Source organism: Haematobia irritans, chromosome 4 (genome assembly GCF_050003625.1).
Source record: "Haematobia irritans isolate KBUSLIRL chromosome 4, ASM5000362v1, whole genome shotgun sequence".
Lineage (NCBI taxonomy): Eukaryota > Metazoa > Arthropoda > Insecta > Diptera > Muscidae > Haematobia > Haematobia irritans.
The window spans coordinates 164,419,808-164,438,214 of record NC_134400.1 but is presented as its reverse complement, the minus strand read 5'-3'; the positions used below and the strand labels follow the sequence as shown (position 1 = coordinate 164,438,214).

At 31.2% G+C, this 18,407-nt stretch overlaps 1 protein-coding gene and 1 long non-coding RNA gene across 5 annotated transcripts in view; both read left to right on the top strand.

Annotated features, from left to right (window-relative positions):
- The window catches only part of LOC142233163 (carbohydrate sulfotransferase 11), a 74,352-nt gene extending 56,361 nt beyond the window's left edge, over nt 1-17,991 (top strand). For all 4 annotated transcript variants that reach the window (XM_075303985.1, XM_075303981.1, XM_075303982.1 and 1 more), the window contains 5 exons: nt 3,459-3,525; nt 3,609-3,753; nt 10,761-10,916; nt 11,027-11,355; nt 17,170-17,991. In XM_075303985.1, coding sequence (XP_075160100.1) covers nt 3,459-3,525; nt 3,609-3,753; nt 10,761-10,916; nt 11,027-11,355; nt 17,170-17,290 — 818 coding nt within the window. In that variant the 3' untranslated portion in view covers nt 17,291-17,991. The remainder of the gene's footprint in view (nt 1-3,458; nt 3,526-3,608; nt 3,754-10,760; nt 10,917-11,026; nt 11,356-17,169) is intronic.
- On the top strand, nt 8,064-8,503 carry LOC142233164 (uncharacterized). The gene is made up of 2 exons (XR_012721337.1): nt 8,064-8,288; nt 8,355-8,503. It is a non-coding gene; the product is annotated as an uncharacterized LOC142233164 (long non-coding RNA).
- Nucleotides 17,992-18,407: the final 416 nt, after the last annotated feature.

The following is an 18,407-nucleotide window of genomic DNA, read 5'->3' as shown; positions in this document are numbered from 1 at the left end:
TATATGGTCTCTAACAACCATGCAAAAATTGGTCCACATCGGTCCATAATTATATATAGCCCCCATATAAACCGATCCCCAGATTTGGCTTGCGGAGCCTAAAAGAGAAGCAAATTTCATCCGATCCGGCTGAAATTTGGTACATGGTGTTGGTATATGGTCTTTAACAACCGTGCAAAAATTGGTTCACATCGGTCCATAATTATATATAGCCCCCATATAAACCGATCCCCAGATTTGCCTTGCCGAGCCTCAAAGAGAAGAAAATTTCATCCGATCCGGCTGAAATTTGGTACATGATGTTGGTATATGGTCTCTAACAACCATGCAAAAATTGGTCCACATCGGTCCATAATTATATATAGCGCCCATATAAACCGATCCCCAGATTTGGGTTGCGGAGCCTCAAAGAGAAGCAAATTTCATCCAATCCGGTTGTAATTTGGAACATGGTGTTAGTATATGATCTTTAACAACCGTGGCAGAATTGGTCCATAAATTTATATAGCCCTCATATAAAACGTTCTCCAGATTTGACCTCCGGAGCCTCTTGGAGGAGCAAAATTCATCCGATCTGGTTCAAATTAGGAACGTGGTGTTAGTGGTCGCTAACATTATGGTCGCTAACAACCATACCAAAATTGGTCCAATCACACAAAAATTGGTCCACATCGGTTCATAATCATGGTTGCCACTAGAGCCAAAAATAATCTACCAAAATTTTATTTCTAGGGAAAATTTTGTTAAAATTTTATTCGGTTCATAATAAAATTTTCATCATTGTCAAAATTTTATTTCTATAGAAAATTTTGTCAAAATTTTATTTCTATAGAAAATTTTGTTCAAATTTTATTCGGTTCATAATCATGGTTGCCACTCGAGCCAAAAATAATCTACCAAGATTTTATTTCTATAGAAAATTTTGTCAAAAGTTTATTTCTATAGAAAATTTTGTTAAAATTTTATTTCTGTAGAAATTTTTGTCAAAATTTTCTTTCTATAGAAAATTTTGTCAAAATTTTTATTTCTATAGAAAATTTTGTGAAAATTTTATTTCTATAGAAAATTTTGTTAAAATTTTATTTCTGTAGAAAATTTTGTCAATATTTTATGTCTACTTTGTCAAACTGAATTATATACGTATTGGATCGATCTTTTTTGATTTAATATATACCACGTATGGACTTACATACAATTTAGAAGATGGTGTTAGGAGGTTTTAAGATACCTTGCCATCGGCAAGCGTTACCGCAACTTAAGTAATTCGATTGTGGATGGCAGAGTTTAGAAGAAGTTTCTACGCAATCCATGATGGAGGGTACATAAGCTTCGGCCTGGCCGAACTTACGGCCGTATATACTTGTTTTTTATACCCACCACCATAGAATGGTGACGGGGGTATAATAAGTTTGTCATTCCGTTTGTAACACATCGAAATATCGATTTCCGACTATATAAAGTATATATATTCTTGATCAGGGAGAAATTCTAAGACGATATAACGATGTCCGTCTGTCCGTCTGTCTGTCTGTCATGTCAAGTTCGAAGATGGGCTATATCGGTCCACGTTTTGATATAGTCCCCATATAAACCGACCTCCCGATTTGGGGTCTGGGCTTATAGAAATCGTAGGTTTTATCCAATTTGTCTGAAATTTTAAATCTAGAGGTATTTTATGACCATAAAGAGGTGTGCCAAAAATGGTGAGTATCGGTCCATGTTTTGGTATAGCCCCCGTATAGACCGATCCCCCGATTTTACTTCTTGGGCTTATAGAAACCGCAATTTTTATTCAATTTACCTGAAATGGGAAATCTAGAGGTATTGTAGGACCACAAATACGTGTGCCAAAAATTGTGAGTATCGGTCCATATTTTGGTATAGCCCCCATATAGACCGATCTCCCGATTTTACTTCTTGGGCTTATAGAAACCAGAGTGTTTATTCAATTTACCTGAAATTGGAAATCTAGATGTATTGTAGGACCACAAATACGTGTGCCAAAAATTGTGAGTATCGGTCCATATTTTGGTATAGCCCCCATATAGACCGATCTCCCGATTTTACTTCTTGGGCTTATAGAAACCGGAGTTTTTATTCAATTTACCTGAAATTGGAAATCTAGAGGTATTGTAGGACCACAAATACGTGTGCCAAAATCCATATCGGTCCACGTTTTGGTATGGTCCCCATATAAAACGACCTCCCGATTTGGGATCTTGAGCTTATAGAAATCGTAGTTTTTATCCAATTTGTCTGAAATTGGAAATCTAGAGGTATTTTAGTACCATAAAGAGGTGTGCCGAAAATGGTGAGTATCGGTCCATATTTTGGTAGAGCCCCCATATAGACTGATTTCCCGATTTTAAATCTTGGGTTTATAGAATCCGTAGTTTATACACAATTTGCCTGAAATTGGAAATTTATAGTTATGTTAGGACCATAAAGAGGTATGCCACAAATGGTGAGTATCGGTCCATGTTTTGGTATAGTCCCCATATAAACCGATATCCCGATTTTACTTCTTGGGCTTCTAGAATCCGAAGTTTTTATCCAATTTTCCTGAAATTGGAAATCTAGAGGTATTTTCGGGCCATAAAGAGGTGTGCCGAAAACGGTGAGTATCGGTCCATATTTTAGTATAGCCCTCATAAGAACGATCTCCCGATTTAACTCCTTGGGTTTCTAGAAACCGTAGTTTTTATCCGATTTGCCTGAAATTGTAAATATTCTGGTATTTTAGGCTCACAAAAACGTGTATCGGATTAAGTTTTTATCGGTCCTTTTATTAATGCCTCCATATAGACCGACTTCAATTGCTTGAAACTCAATGTAAAATTTCCAGATTTTACTTCTGGGTGAAAATCTACAGATTTAAGATTTCAAATCAAGACGTTATTTTATAATTTTCTTGCACACTTACAAGAGATGTTAATGATTCCTCTAAAACTCAAACAAAAATGGTTCTTATAAATCCAGAATCTGATATAGTCCTCATAGGTGAAATCTTAAAATGTATCTTCTGGAAGTGTCCTCAAATACTCAAGTCCTCCTGAAATTTCAAAGGAAACCCTAATATTTGATTCATGGTGGAGGGTATTTAAAATTCGGCCTGGCCGAACTTACGGCCGTATATACTTGTTTTTTGATATGTACGGGACACGTGTGTGGAAACCATGGAGTGATTAATCAGTACTTCAGTTTTTGTGCCAGACTTCCCCTGACCCTACTCTTTAAAAGAGTTCAATTTGTTTTCAGATCGAAGGATATAGTTAACTAAGTTAACGAAAATATGATTCGGGAGGCGCAGCGAAGCGGGTCGGGTTACGCTAGTAATCTTCTAAAATATCTTATCACATTTAATTTTGTTTATTATATATGTTATAATTTTGTTTTTGCAGTGTATGAATACAAATTGTACATCGATTTAATATTTTATATTTTAATTTTATTTACAGGCAATGATTCATGGCACAAACCTAATCCATGGGAATTTCTAGTCAATAAGAAACATCATATAATATGGTAAATATACGAAAAAAAACCCAGCATGATTTCCCCAGGTGAATGAATATTAAATATTTACAAATGGCAAAATCTCATTTCAGGTGTAATGTTTTCAAAGCTGCATCATCATCGTGGATGTATAATTTTAATGTATTGGCAGGTTATTCGCCAGATTTCCTGCGTAAAACCAAAGAAATATTTTTACATTTGGCGCGTGAGCGTTATCCTCGAGTAACATTAGATGAGGTAAATATTTTATGCTAAAGGTAATTACACATACAAAGAAGGGTAGATACTTTTAGGATTTAATATGGTTTATTAAGTATACACTGAACAAATGTGTATACGGGAGCCACCGTGGACCTAACATGAAAGATTATGCAACTTAATTAGTCTAGATATCCAATCCAAATTCAGTCTAGATATCCAACCATAAATAATCGAAAAATTCGTAAGAATATTAACTGTATGTATATAAAATTACAAGAAATATATTTCCTTTAAAGGTAAAATAATTATAAATAAATTATTTATTTAAAAAATTCATTGAGATTTGCTACCAAAATCAATTAAATTTTTACTTGAATCAATTAAAAAATTAATTGAAATTGCCGAAGAAATCAATCAATTTTTAAATCTAGCATAATTTGATGAATATTTATCAATTCTTTGGTACTATTAATTTCGTGATTATATCGGAAAACCATTTTTTTGTAGCCATGTCCATCTGTCTGCCTTGCACAAGTAGTTTTTATTGATGATAGATTGGATGGTAATGCAAATGGGCCATATCGAAAAAATTTTAGGTATAAAGGGTGATACGGTCAACATTTGGTCAAGGGAAAACGCGTGTAAATCGGTGAAATCGTTTATTTAAAAAATCAAATTAAATTTCTTTTTCAAGTTCAATTAGTATAAAATTCAGGAAAAATATTCAGTTAGGCTTTCGCTTTTCCAAATCCGAATTACCGGGCCTCACGCTTGACACCTGCCATCAGATTTTGTACAGCCGCCTTGTCCACCTTCTTCGCCGCAGAAAGCCAGTTTGCCTTGAACTGCTGCTCGTCCTTACCAGTTTTTTGGTCTTCTTTAGGTTCCGCTTGACAATAGCCCAGTATTTCTCAATTGGGCGGAGCTCTAGCGTGTTGGGAGGGTTCTTGTCCTTGGGAACCACCTGCACGTTGTTGGCGGCGTACCACTCCATGGCCTTTTTACCGTAATGGCAAGATGCCAAATCCGGCCAAAACAGTACGGAACAACCGTGTTTCTTCAGGAAAGGCAGCAGACGTTTATTCAAACACTCGTACAGATGGCATGCCAGACCAGATATTTCTTTGCGAACTTTGACAGTTTTATGTGCTTGAAAATATCTGCTACCTTTCCCCTTCCTTTTGTCGTATAAAAGTCCTGTCCCGGAAGCTGCTTGTAGTCGGCTTTGACGTAGGTTTCGTCGTCCATTACCACGCAGTCAAACTTCGTCAGCATCGTCTTGTACAGCCTCCGGGATCGCGCTTTGGCCGTCGTATTTTGTTTATCATCGCGATTTGGAGTCACTACCTTCTTGTAAGTCGATAGTCCGGCTCGTTTTTTGGCTCGATGCACGGTTGTAGACGATACACCCAGCTTATTTGCGGCATCTCGGAGAGAGAGGTTAGGGTTTTGCTTGAAACTATACCCCTATTTACAAAGAAGATTTTTGGAGCCTGCACGAGTGAATTGCCTGCGATTCGGCTGAGATTTGCTATGTGATGTTTGTATGTATATGTCTTCAACTTTAGAAAAATTAGTCCATATCGATGCATAATTACTATGATACTTCTGAGAAGTGAACACCCGTGGTCGTCTAAATTTTCTCTACATTTAGAAGGTGTCCAGTTATGAGAGGTTAATTTTAATGTGTTAATATAGCATACGTCCACCGACAATTGTCGATTTTTGGTAGATGTTCAATAAGCAGACATTCGAGAGGTTTCACTGGATATATAGTAGAAGTTCGCGCGTGACACGAAATTTTCGTGACACGCGTGAATCACGTGAGTCGTGAACAAAATCTAAAGCAACTCTCGTGAATGTGCGTGAATGGAACTAAAATAAATATGCCGTGCGTGAGCGTGCGTGAAAAATAAAATCGGTTCGTGAATGTGCGTGAATAAAATTTCTGCAAAATCACGCTCACGAAAATAATCAAGATTTAATTCACGCTCCAGCGTTGCCAATTTAGCTTTTTTCCCGCTAGATTTGGCTTTTTTTGAAGACGTTTAGCGGGGAAAAAATGCATTTAGCTTTTAGCTTTTTTTCTGGCTTTTTTTCATGCCCCTTTTAGCTATTTTTGGCTTTTTTTATTTTCGACATGTTCCTATTGAAATATGGATAAAACTTCGTTTTTATCTAAGCCTTGCTGTCAGAATAAGGTTTTCCACATATTTCAATTCCTTATATAAACTGTCAGTAAATTATTAGGAATATTAGCATTTGACTCGTTTATTATGATATAACTAAATTAAAATAGTAGATGTGAATTGCTTTGTACATTGAAAAAATATTGTTGTGAGGCCAAAGATTTCATTTCCTTAAAATACGAACGCGAATTTTGGTTATAATAGCATTTGTGAATTTCTCTTATATAAACTGTTTTCCTTGTCCAATAGCCGATAAATTCTTTTTGTCCTTATAGTTAAGTGATTCAACTTAAAAATGGGTATCTTTTCATGAAAGAAGGCTAGGGTCAATTCTAAAAAATTCTTAAAATTAATGAAATAGTCTTTAAATTTGTGGAGTTTTTGTATCTTGACCACAAACCAAAATAGCGTTCAAAAATAGAAGAGGTTTTTCAACATTTTATTTTAAAAACGTATACATAGAATAATTTCTACTTAAAGTCGAGTCTGAATTTGGAAATTTAAGTTGTCGTTAGCACGTTTTTAAAGCACTGTGATAGCTCATGAAGAAAAAGCTGAAAAAAAACGAATATTTAAATTCAAATTTGACTCGGAATCAATACCAAAATCATTAGTGTACAAAATCTTTGGAACCGAATATAGAAATAATTAAGGAAATAAAGTTTTGAATGTGGTATTATTTTTTAACATCAAAAAAATGCAATAAAAAATTCATAGTGATAGGATCAAAACAAATCTGCTATATATTAATGGAATGGATTTACATTTACGAAAATTGGACAACAATAGGTTTGTATGGGAAATTTTTGAATAAAATTTATTCAATATAAACTTGCAAGACAGTTAGAATGGGTTTTATTCTCTTGGGTAAAATTAGGAGAAGTGTTCTCGTTCACGAATTTATCATTAATTCAGTTAAAACGAAATATATTGATATTTTCTAATGCAGTTCTATGTGACATTATGCAATATATCGCACATTGGACTTGTTGATGATTAACCAGCTGGCAATTGCAAGTTTACTGGGAAAAATGTTTTTACTAGGAAATATAAACGAAGGACTTCCAGTAAAAATTTGTGATAGTAATCAAAATGTATCGAGTACGCAAACAGAGCTAATATGACTTAAATTTTCTTAGTCTCACAGAAATTGAATTAAAATGAATACAATTAAAATAATATGCATTTTAAGTGAAATAAAGCCTTTAAGCTTGTTAAATTTCAATCAAACATGTGACTTTTGATACAAAAAATTTTAGCTTTTTTCTAGCTATTTTTTTAAATTTTTTAGCTTTTTTTGGCTAGTTTTTTGGACAAATCTAGCGGTTTTTTGTGAAACAATTCTGGCAACGCTGTCACGCTCGTATGTTAACTGAAATTAATTTAACTCTCGAACTGTATTCTATTTTTGAATTTTGTTACCTTAGTTGATTTCCGTTTGGAAAATATCGTGAGTCTCGTGAATTTGTCGTGAATCACGTGAATTGTCGTGAATCGTGCGTGAGTACTGGTTTTCATTTCGTGAATGTGCGTGAATGGGATTGGCTACCATACGTATCGTGCGAGAATAAATATTTTGCTTCGTGAATGTGCGTGAGTGTGAGATAAATTTCAGTCACGCGCACACCTCTAATATATAGCCCCATATAAAACGATCTCCAGATATGACTTGCAGACAAGGTTGCCACTCGTGCCAAAAATAATCTACCAAAAATCTACCAAATTTAAAAAAATCTTATTTTGAAGTTTTTGATCAAATTTGTGTGGTTAGTGAAAAAAATGTTCTTTCTTCGAATGAAATGTTTTATTATTTTATTTTATTAAATATTATGATATTATTAGCGATTTTAGCTTGCACTAACAGGGGAAAATTACTACTTCTACTAGAAGGGAAAACTTACTCACAATGGACTTTGATAGTATGGCCGAAAACTTAAATTAAAATTTGTAATAATGTAGAATTTATAAAAAAATAAGTTTGTCAACAATTTATTTCTTTAGAAAATTTCGTCAAAATTTTACTTCTATACAAAATTTTGTAAAAATTTAGTTTCCAAAGAAAATTTTGTCAACATTTTATTTCTATAGAAATTTTTGTCAAAATTTTATTTCAAAAGAAAATTTTGTTTTTTTTATTGTTGGTTTGTTCTTCAATCATATTTGTATATATGAAATCAAAACAACAAATATAGAAAATGTTGTCAAAATTTTGTTTCTATAAAAAATTTTATTAAAATTTTATTTCTATAGAAAATTTTGTAAAAAAATTATTTCTACACCCAGAGAAGGAATATGATCACTAGATAGGGTCACGAAAAAAAGTTGATGCGGTTACCCAACGCAGAAAATGCCGTAGTGCAAACAACGAGTATGTATACAAAGGTACCGTTAGAAATTTACAGATAAACAGGTTTTGTGTTCTAAATGCCTTATAAATTAATTTCGTAGATGTGAATAACGATGTGCATGTGGTTTCGATCGGACATCATGACAACACAGCAAAAACTTTTTGGTGGTGTATAGGGTGACCTATTGACTTTTTAAAATCTCTGTAACTTTTTTGTTTATGAATATAAGTAAATACTTCAAAAGCAAAAGTTTCATATTTTGTTAAGATCTTTATAATGGTTATAAGAAATGGGCATCATAGGGGTATACGAAGCGAAATAAAAAAATTAAAAATCAAATTTGACGTCGGAGTCAAAAATGACCAATGCACGAAATATTGTCCCTGATCAACCACGAACAACGATATGCGTTTCTTTTCGATCGGACTTCAAATGACGACACAGCACAAATTGTATTTCGGGGGGTCGTAGGGTGCACGAAAAAAAAGTTTTGGTGTTCTGAAATTGTCTTTGAATATGCTACAAAACTGGGGGGTGACCGCATCAACTTTTTTTTTTTCTTTAGGCCGTGACCCTATCTAATGATCACCTCAAACAAGTTTCAAGAGCAAAATATTTTTTTGGACGGTGAGCATGGAACATTTTTCTCGCAACCATGTTATTTTCTCGAAAATCAAGTACCTGATTTCGGCAACCATGTATCTGTTTGCCGAGAAAACAACATTTTTGCGAGAAAAATGTTCCATGCTCATGATGCAAAAATAAAAGTGGTTGAGGTAATCATATTCCTTCTCAGCGTGTATATAAAATTGAAGTAACACTTAGTTGGAGAGGAATATTTTGCAAAATCTACCAAAACGTAAAAAATGCTACCAATCTACCAAACTGTAAATCTACCATTTTTGGTAGAATTCTACCAACTGTGGCAACCGTGCTTGCAGAGCCTCCTGGAGGAACACAGTCCATTCGATCAGTATATCTCCCAATATCATACAAATTGACACCCAAATTCTGGAGCCTCCTGGAGGAGGACAATTCATCAGATCCGATTGAAATTTGGTGTACGATGTCTTCCAACTACCATGCAAAAATTAGTCCGTATCACTTTATACAATAATTATATATACACAAAAAAAAATGTCACTAAAATATTTCCAATTAAAATGTTGATTGGAGAAGACGTAATCAACTAAAAAGTTTACAGATAACATACAATTAACTGTTTAATCTAAATACAAAAATAAAGTCAACTAAGTAAACGGTTGATTTTTTATATTTCCAATTAAAATATTAATTATCCCATTTTAATTAAATAAAAAAATATTTCCAAATAAAAATATAATTGAAAATTGTGTTCGGAAATAATTTATTTAATCAGAAATGTTCGTTTCATTAGTTTTTTAAATTTTTACTCTATATCTAAAAAAAATTGAATTATAATCGGAAAATGTTAAGAAAAATATTTGGATACATTTTGTGATTGAAAAATAATATGTGTAAGCTCCACATTTTCTTCAATTTGGAAAACAATCTTAAGCGGAGTTACAATACAAGTAATTCAATATTCGTGAGCCAAATATTTCTTGTCCCTAAAACACATATTCGAGTTTTGCTTAGCATAGAAGACGCATTTATCTGATATAAAGTTTTTTTTCCATGTCCAAAAGTCTATAAACTTTTCAATGAAGGCGTTTTGTTATTATAATTAACTCATTCGAATTAAAAATGGGTAGTTTTAGAAGTAAATTTTGATGGACTAAGGACAGCATATTTTGATTACGCCTGAAAAATTATTCAAAATGAATAAAATGTCTTTTTAATTTGTTGGCTTTTTGTATCTTGGCTATAAAGCTAAACCGCATTCAAAAATAAGATATGTCTTTCAACACTATGTTTTAAAGGCGTTTTTATTTGAAAAATAATATAATTTTTACTTAAAGTCTGAATTTGGAAGTTTAAGTTTTCGTTAACACGTTTTAAAGTACTTTCATAGCACATTAAGTAAAAGGACTAAATTCAAATGTGTTTCTCTAGTATCTTAAAAGAGAATTGTGTCTTAAATGTATCCTTGACTCAATTCTTCGCTTCTTTGGCCAGGAATCAATAACAAAATCATTAGTCTGAAGACGAAATCTTTGGAACCAGGCAAGTATTTTTGGTTTTAAGTAGTAGAATTTTGTACGCAATCCATAGTGGAGGTACATGAGATTCGGTCCATCCCAACATTCGCCCGAATATACGTATTTTATTTATGAAAGAGGATTTCAAACAAAACGCCATAAAGGGAAAACATAATATATTTTATTTATTTATTTCAGTAAAATATAATATTCCTTTGCTCAGAATCGGCTTTTGTATTAAATACGTATTTAAATACGTTGTACATTTAGTTATGTAAAAACCATAGTCTATACCATATGACAACTCTTATCTCGTTAATTCATCGTTCTCATTTTATTATCCTTTTGTATCTTCTTGTTTCTTTTTTTATTCTCTTTGTCTGCAGCTGCATGAGGCTCAAAACAATTCAGTGACTTTTTTAATAGCACGCCATCCATTCGAGAGGCTATTGAGCGCTTATCGCGATAAATTTGTGTATGCCATTCCACATTCATTGCACGATAAGTTTGGTCGTAAAATTGTGCGCACTTATCGTAAAAAGGTAAATTGCAAGGGAAGAATGGAGAGATGACAGTATAAGCGTTTTTTTAATATAATATTATTTGATTAAAAAAAAATAAACAACACCATACTGTCTAAATATATTTTCAGAGTCAACAATTGAAACCACCCAAATATCCCACATTTCAGGAATTCGTCCGATGGCTTTTAGATCAAATAAAACATGATAATTATTTGGATATGCATTTTGTTTCATATACCAGATTCTGTACACCATGCCTAATACATTTCGATGTTATATTGAAATTTGAAACCCTAGAAGAGGATCAGTTGTATCTGATTGAAAAGACTGGACTAAAACAAATCATAGCACCGGAATGGCAAAATCCGGGCAAAGGTAAAAATACCCTGGATCTGCTTCAGCAATTCTACTCAAAGTTAACAAGATCCGAATTGGATGGACTGTACGATTATTATAGGTAATTATATATTTTTTTTAAGAATATAGTATATATCTGTGATGTAGGGCATGTTATATTCTACTGAATCTTCGAAGAAGGGACCCAAAAGATGAATGTTGACGTTTCGCTTGATTGACTTTTTATTAACAAAAATATAAAAAATAGTCTGCAATTTTCAAAATTGTGTAATAGATTGTCGTGGTACAGGGCATTTTATTTTATAAAAATTCCGATATACCTACACTCAAAGAAAAGTGAACCCTATATGTCACTAAAGCCAATTTAACTCTATTTTAGTTCATGAAATTATTATGTTATGAGTATGTTTCCTTGACTTTGAAATAATGTTTTAGGTATGTTAGTTAAATTAACTGAAAAACAGAAAAAAGAAAAAAACAAGTATATACTGCCGTAAGTTCGGCCAGGCCGAATCTTATGTACCCTCCACCATGGATTGCGTAGAAACTTCTACTAAAGACTGTCATCCACAATCGAATTACCTGGGTTGCGGTAACACTTGCCGATGGCAAGGTATCTTAAAACTTCTTAACACCGTCTTCTAAATTGTAAGTTAGTCCATATGGGGTATATATTAAACAAAAAAGAATGCCGATAAAATACGTATACAATTTTCTATAGAAACAAAATGTTGACAAAATTTTCTATAGAAGTAAAATTTTGACAAAATTTTCTATAAGAAAAAAATGCTGACAAAATTTTCTATAGAAATAAAATTTCGACAAAATTTTCTATAGAAATAAAATGTTGACAAAATTTTCTATAGTAATAACATTTTGACAACATTTTCTATAAAAATAAAACTTTGACAAAATTTTCTATAGAAATAAAATTTTGACAAAATTTTCTACAGAAATAAAATTTTAACAAAATTTTCTATAGCAATAACATTTTGACAAAATTTTCAATAGTAATAAAATTTTGACAAAATTTTCAATAGAAATAAAATTTTGACAAAATTGTCTATAGAAATAAAATTTTAACAAAATTGTCTATAAAAATAAAATTTTGACAAAATTTTCTATAGAAATAAAATGTTCACAAAATTTTCTATAGATATACAATTTTGACAACATTTTCTATAGAAATAAAATTTTGACAAAATTTTCTATAGAAATAAAATGTTGACAAAATTTTCTATAGTAATAAAATGTTGACAACATTTTCTATAGTAATAAAGTTTTGACAAAAATTTCTATAGAAATAAATTGTTGACAAAATTTTCTATAGAAATAAAATTTTGACAAAATTTGCTATAGAAGTAAAATGATGACAAAAGTTTCTATTGAAATAAAATTTAGACAACATTTTCTATAGAAATAAAACTTTGACAAAATTTTCTATAGAAGTAAAATTTTCACAAAATTTTCTTTAGAAAAAAATGCTGACAAAATTTTCTCTAGTAATAAAATTTTGGCAAAATTTTCTATATTTATTAACAAAATTATTGTTGTTGTTGTTTTTTTTTTGATTTCAGCTTAAAACGACGCATTGACTAAACTAAAAGTGTAGCATAACCAACAGAGGAAAAGAATGTTTGTCAAATTTATTTGGGCAAAGCCCTATAGACTGTAAGATGGTTGGATGGACGCACGTTTCATAATTACCACATTCCTCCTCAGCATCCTCTACTTGCAGCAAAACAATGAACCAATTATCAGAATAAATTCAGGCAGTTCACTAAACCCAAAAGTAAACCACACTTGAATCTTCCGAAAAAAGGAAAAAGGGTTCAAGTGTGGTTTACTTTTGGGTTTAGTGAACTGCCTGAATTTATTCTGATAATTGGTTGATAGTTTTGCTGCAAGTAGAGGATGCTGATGAGGAATGTGGTAATTCCGAAACGTCCGTCCATCCAACCATCTTGCAGTCCAATAGGGCTTTGCCCAAATAAATTTGACAAACATTATTTTCCTCTGTTGGTTAAGCTACACTTGTAGTTTAGCCAATGCATGGTTTTAAGCTGAAATCAAAACAAAAAAAAACAACAACAATGATTAAAGAAAAAAACCAACAATAACAAAACAAAATTAAGGAACAAAATTTTCTATAGAAATAAAGTTTTGACAAAATTGTCTATAGAAATAGAATTTTGACAAAATTGTCTATAAAAATAAAATTTTGACAAAATTTTCTATAGAAATAAAATTTTGACAAAATTTTCTATAGACCTAAAATGTTGACAAAATTTTCTATAGAAATAAAATTTTGACAAAATTTTCTATAGTAATACAATTTTGACAAAATTTTCTATAGAAATAAAATGTTAACACAATTTTCTATAGAAATAAAATGATGACAAAATTTTCTATAGAAATAAAATTTGGACAAAATTGTCTATAGAAATAGAATTTTGACAAAATTATCTATAAAAATAAAGTGTTGACAAAATTTTCTATAGATATAAAATGTTGACAAAATTTTCTATAGAAATAAAATGATGACAAAATTTTCTATAGATATAAAATTTTGACCAAATTGTCTATAGAAATAGAATTTTGACAAAATTGTCTATAAAAATAAAATTTTGACAAAATTTTCTATAGAAATAAAATTTTGACAAAGTTTTCTATAGAAATAAAATTTTGACAAAATTTTCTATAGAAATAAAATGATGACAAAATTTTCTATAGAAATAAAATTTTGAGAAAATTTTCTATAGAAATAAAATTTTGGTAGATTATTTTTGGCGATATGGACCAATTTTTGTGTGATTGGCGATCGGCTATATATAACTATAGACTGATATGGTCTATAGTTATTTTTTTGCATGGCTGTTAGCTGCCATATACTAGCGCAATGTACCAAATTTCAACCGAATCGGATGAATTTGGCTCCTCCAACTCCAAAAGGTTCCGGAGGTCAAATCTGGGGATCGATTTATATGGAGGCTATATATAAATATGGACCGATATGGACCAATTTTTGCATGGTTGTTAGAAACCATATATTAACACTACGTACAAAATTTCAACCGGATTGGATGAATTTTGCTCCTTCAAGAGGATCCGCAAGCCAAATCTAGGGGTCGGTTTATATGGGAGCTATACGTAAAAGTGGTCCGATATGGCCTATTTGCAATACCATCCGACCTACATCAATAACAACTACTTATGCCAAGTTTCAAGTCAATAGCTTGTTTCGTTCGGAAGTTAGCGTGATTTCAACAGACGGACGGACATGCTTAGATCGACTCAGAATTTCACCACGACCCAGAATATATATACTTTATGGGGTCTTAGAGCAATATTTCGATGTCTTAAAAACGGAATGACAAAGTTAATATACCCCCCATTCTATGGTGGAGGGTATAAAATATATACAAATGAAGCATACTTATTTTTGGGAAATACAGTTTAGTTAAAATTTTCTTAAATTAACCAAATTTTTCTTGCTGGCGGGGTCACTGTTTTTTGAGTGTACGGTAATTAATTTTAATTTTGAATACTGTATAATCGATTGTCTTTGATTTTTCAAATCGAACCATAGAATTTCCATCACAGCAAGAAAAGCAACTATCGGCCATAATCCAATGCGATACCAAGTCAAACAATAAAAAAAGTGAACTCTCTATTTCACTAAAGCCAATTTAACTTTATTTTAGTTCATGGATTTATTATGTTTGGAGAAAGTTTCCTTTACTCTAATAATTTTTTGCATACATTAGTTAAATTAACTTAAAAACGGGAACAAATTATACACAAATTAAGCATAACGATTTACTAAATTCGTATTTCTCACAAAATAGTTCATGTTTTCTTTAAATTTGTAACTTTTACTACAAATGCGTCCATCTTGAACTTCGTATGTCACTAAAGACATTCTTGCAATTTTGAACTCCAATTTTACCCTTCAAACTACAAAATTTTCTTTAACATTTGAAAAAAATTAATTATGTCTAATAAATTTTCTTGAATTTGTCGAAAAATATTTACTTATTTTTGTGATATCGGCGTGATGCCAGCGTTTTTAATACTGTTTAGTTAAAATTTTCTAAAAATATTCAAAATTCTCTAAAATTAACCAAAAGTTTTCTCCCTGGTGAGTTCACTGTTTTTTCAGTGAAAGTAAATATTTTGACTTTTGGTATAAAACGAAAAGTATGCAACAATTTTTTGCATTCTTCAAAATCTACATGATTCTACATGATAGTCGGAAATTGACATTCCGACGTTTTTAAAGAAAATTTTCCGTCGTCGGTATTTTGCCGTCTTCAAAATCAAACTTCCTATAATTGTCAAAATCGAATAATTGATTTAAAACGCATCTAATCGACATCGGATTCTCTATTTTCAATCATTTTCAAAATCGACTAATCAAATATTTATTATTTTTTTAAAACCAACAAATCGATTTTAATCCATAGGGAAATGTCCCGACGTCGACTTTTTGCCTTCAAATTCCCATAATTGATTCTCGATATTTGTCAAAATCAAATAATTGACTTGTTATGATCTTCAAAAGCGACATCGGATACTCAATATTCGCTCATTTTTAAAATCGACTAATCAAATCTTTATGATTTTTTAAAAACATCTAATTGATTTTTTTAACGAAATTTCCACACGTCGACTTTTTGCCATATTCAAAATCAAATATTTGATTTTCGACAATAATCAAAATCAAATAATTGACTTGTTATGATCTTAAAAAGCAACTAATCGACATTGGATACACCAATTTCGATAATTTTCAAAATCGTGTAATCATATCTTTATGATTATTTAAATTGGCTATACGGAAATTGGCTTTTCGATTTTTTTTAAGAAAATGTGAACTTATTATGAATTTCCATGACATCAAGAATCGTCTTTAATCCAAGGAGACCACAAAGTCGAAAGTAAATTGTTTGATTTTTTGTAAAAACAAAACGAAAAATACATAACAATTTATTAAAAACCCATAAAGTATATATTCTGGGTCATGGCGCAAGTATGAGTTGATTTAGCGATGTCCGTCCGTTTCCCCTTTTAGGTAATGCCCCCACATAAACCGACCCTCAGATTTGACTTGCGAACACCGTTGCCACAGTTGATACAATTCTACCACAAATGGTAGATTTTTTACTGTTTGGTAGATTGGTAGAATTCTCGATGCTTTAGTAGATTTTGAAAACTATTCCTTTCCAACTAAGAGGCATTTCACAAATTTTTAATAGCAATAAAATCTTGAGAAAAATTTCTATAGAAATAAAATAAATTTTCTATAGAAATAAAGTTTGGAGAAAAAATTTTCTATAGTAATAAGATTTTCTATAGAAATGAAATTTTAACAAAATCTTCTATAGAAATAAAATTTTGAAAAAATGTTCTATAGAAATAAAATTTTCAGAACATTTTCTATAAAAATAAATTTTTGAGAACATTTTCGATAGAACTAAATTTTTGAGAAAATTTTCTATAGAAATAAAAAATTTTGACAAAATTTTCTATAGAAATAAAATTTTAACAAAATTTTCTATAGAAATAAAATTTTGAGAAAAAATCTATAGAAATAAATCATTTTGTATAGAAATAAAATGTTGACAATATTTTCTATAGAAATAAGATAGTGATAAAATTTTCTATAGAAATTGAATTTTAAAAAAATTTTTTATAGCAGATTTTTTTTGTTTGGTAGTGTTTTGATAGAATTTTCTCCAAAATTTGGAGCTACTTGGAGGAGTAAATTTCATCCGATCCAGTTGAATTTTAGTCCTACGATCATTTATATTTTGAATATATTTGTGATTATGTATACGAATTTCTATTCCCATTTTGACTGTATTAAATATTGATTCCAATTTGCTCATTAATTGAAATGTTTTTTTTTCAGATACGATTTCGAATTATTCAATTATAGCGCAACATCATACTTTAATATAGCCAGATCGAGTGAAATGGATGTACCCGAAGAAAACCCTGTGATGTTATTGGGAAAACCACCAGCGCCTTGAATGCATTCACTAAGAAAACCAAAGCCAAATCATCTATTAGATATTCCCTCGCATCACAAATAAAAATGAAGACTTAAATATTCTCCGCGTCATGAGCAGAGTTATATACGCGCTTATTACAGAACACACAAACACATAGTCAATAACAAAAATTAACTAAATATATACTACTTTATGACTCTATCTATTTCGCTGTATTGTAAAATCATATTAGAGTTATTCACACTTTTAAATTTTTAATTGTGCCATAGACAGAGAATGAAGCCGCCGAGTTGCTCCGCCGTTTTTTGGCCAGTCGACGGCTTCGCCCATTAAGTCGGCTCATTTCATATCAAAACGTGGTTGCCAGTCAATCAATACACATTCCTTAAAAGCTGAACAAGCCTCAAAGACTTCCCACATCCTTCCAAAAAATGTTAATGTTTCTAATACTTCAATTCTATAATAATTTTAAAAAATTATGCACAACAGATATGAATAAAATGTAAATTTTATTTTGAGATTGTTTATACGACCCGGTTTGATACAATTGACCGATGCCGAGTATAAATATTTGCTTCCACTCAGCCATCAATACATCGCCGCCGACAAAAATGGTTCGGCTTCATTTTCTAGTCATAGGTTATCTTTGGAAATTATTTGAATTAATGTAGTCCTTATAAGTTTTTTTCTGTTAGACTTAAATGATTTACAAATTTTTATTTGCTTGTTTCAATTGAAGTCAACAGTAGTACCCGATAAAGGCCGATATTAAGTTCGCATTACCACGCGAAATTACACTGAAAGAAGAGGTTTCTTTTCTGAGGAACAAAATTTTAGACAAACAAAGTTTTCTTTTAAAGTTAATAAATTGTCCTTAAAAACAAATAAAAATAAATTGTCCTTAAAAACAAATAAAAATTAGAGACAATCGTTTGATTAAAGTGGAATTTTGTTTGTCTATAATTTCGTTCCGAAGGTAAGTATTTTATCTTTGGGTGTAGTAATTGTCTGTTACTTTCATTTTAAAGAAAATACACTGTTTTGAATGTTTACTTGGATCATTCCCCTTCAAGTTATAATAAAATTTGCCATAGAAAACACCTTAAACCAGAAATGCAAGCAAGTTTTCTTCCAC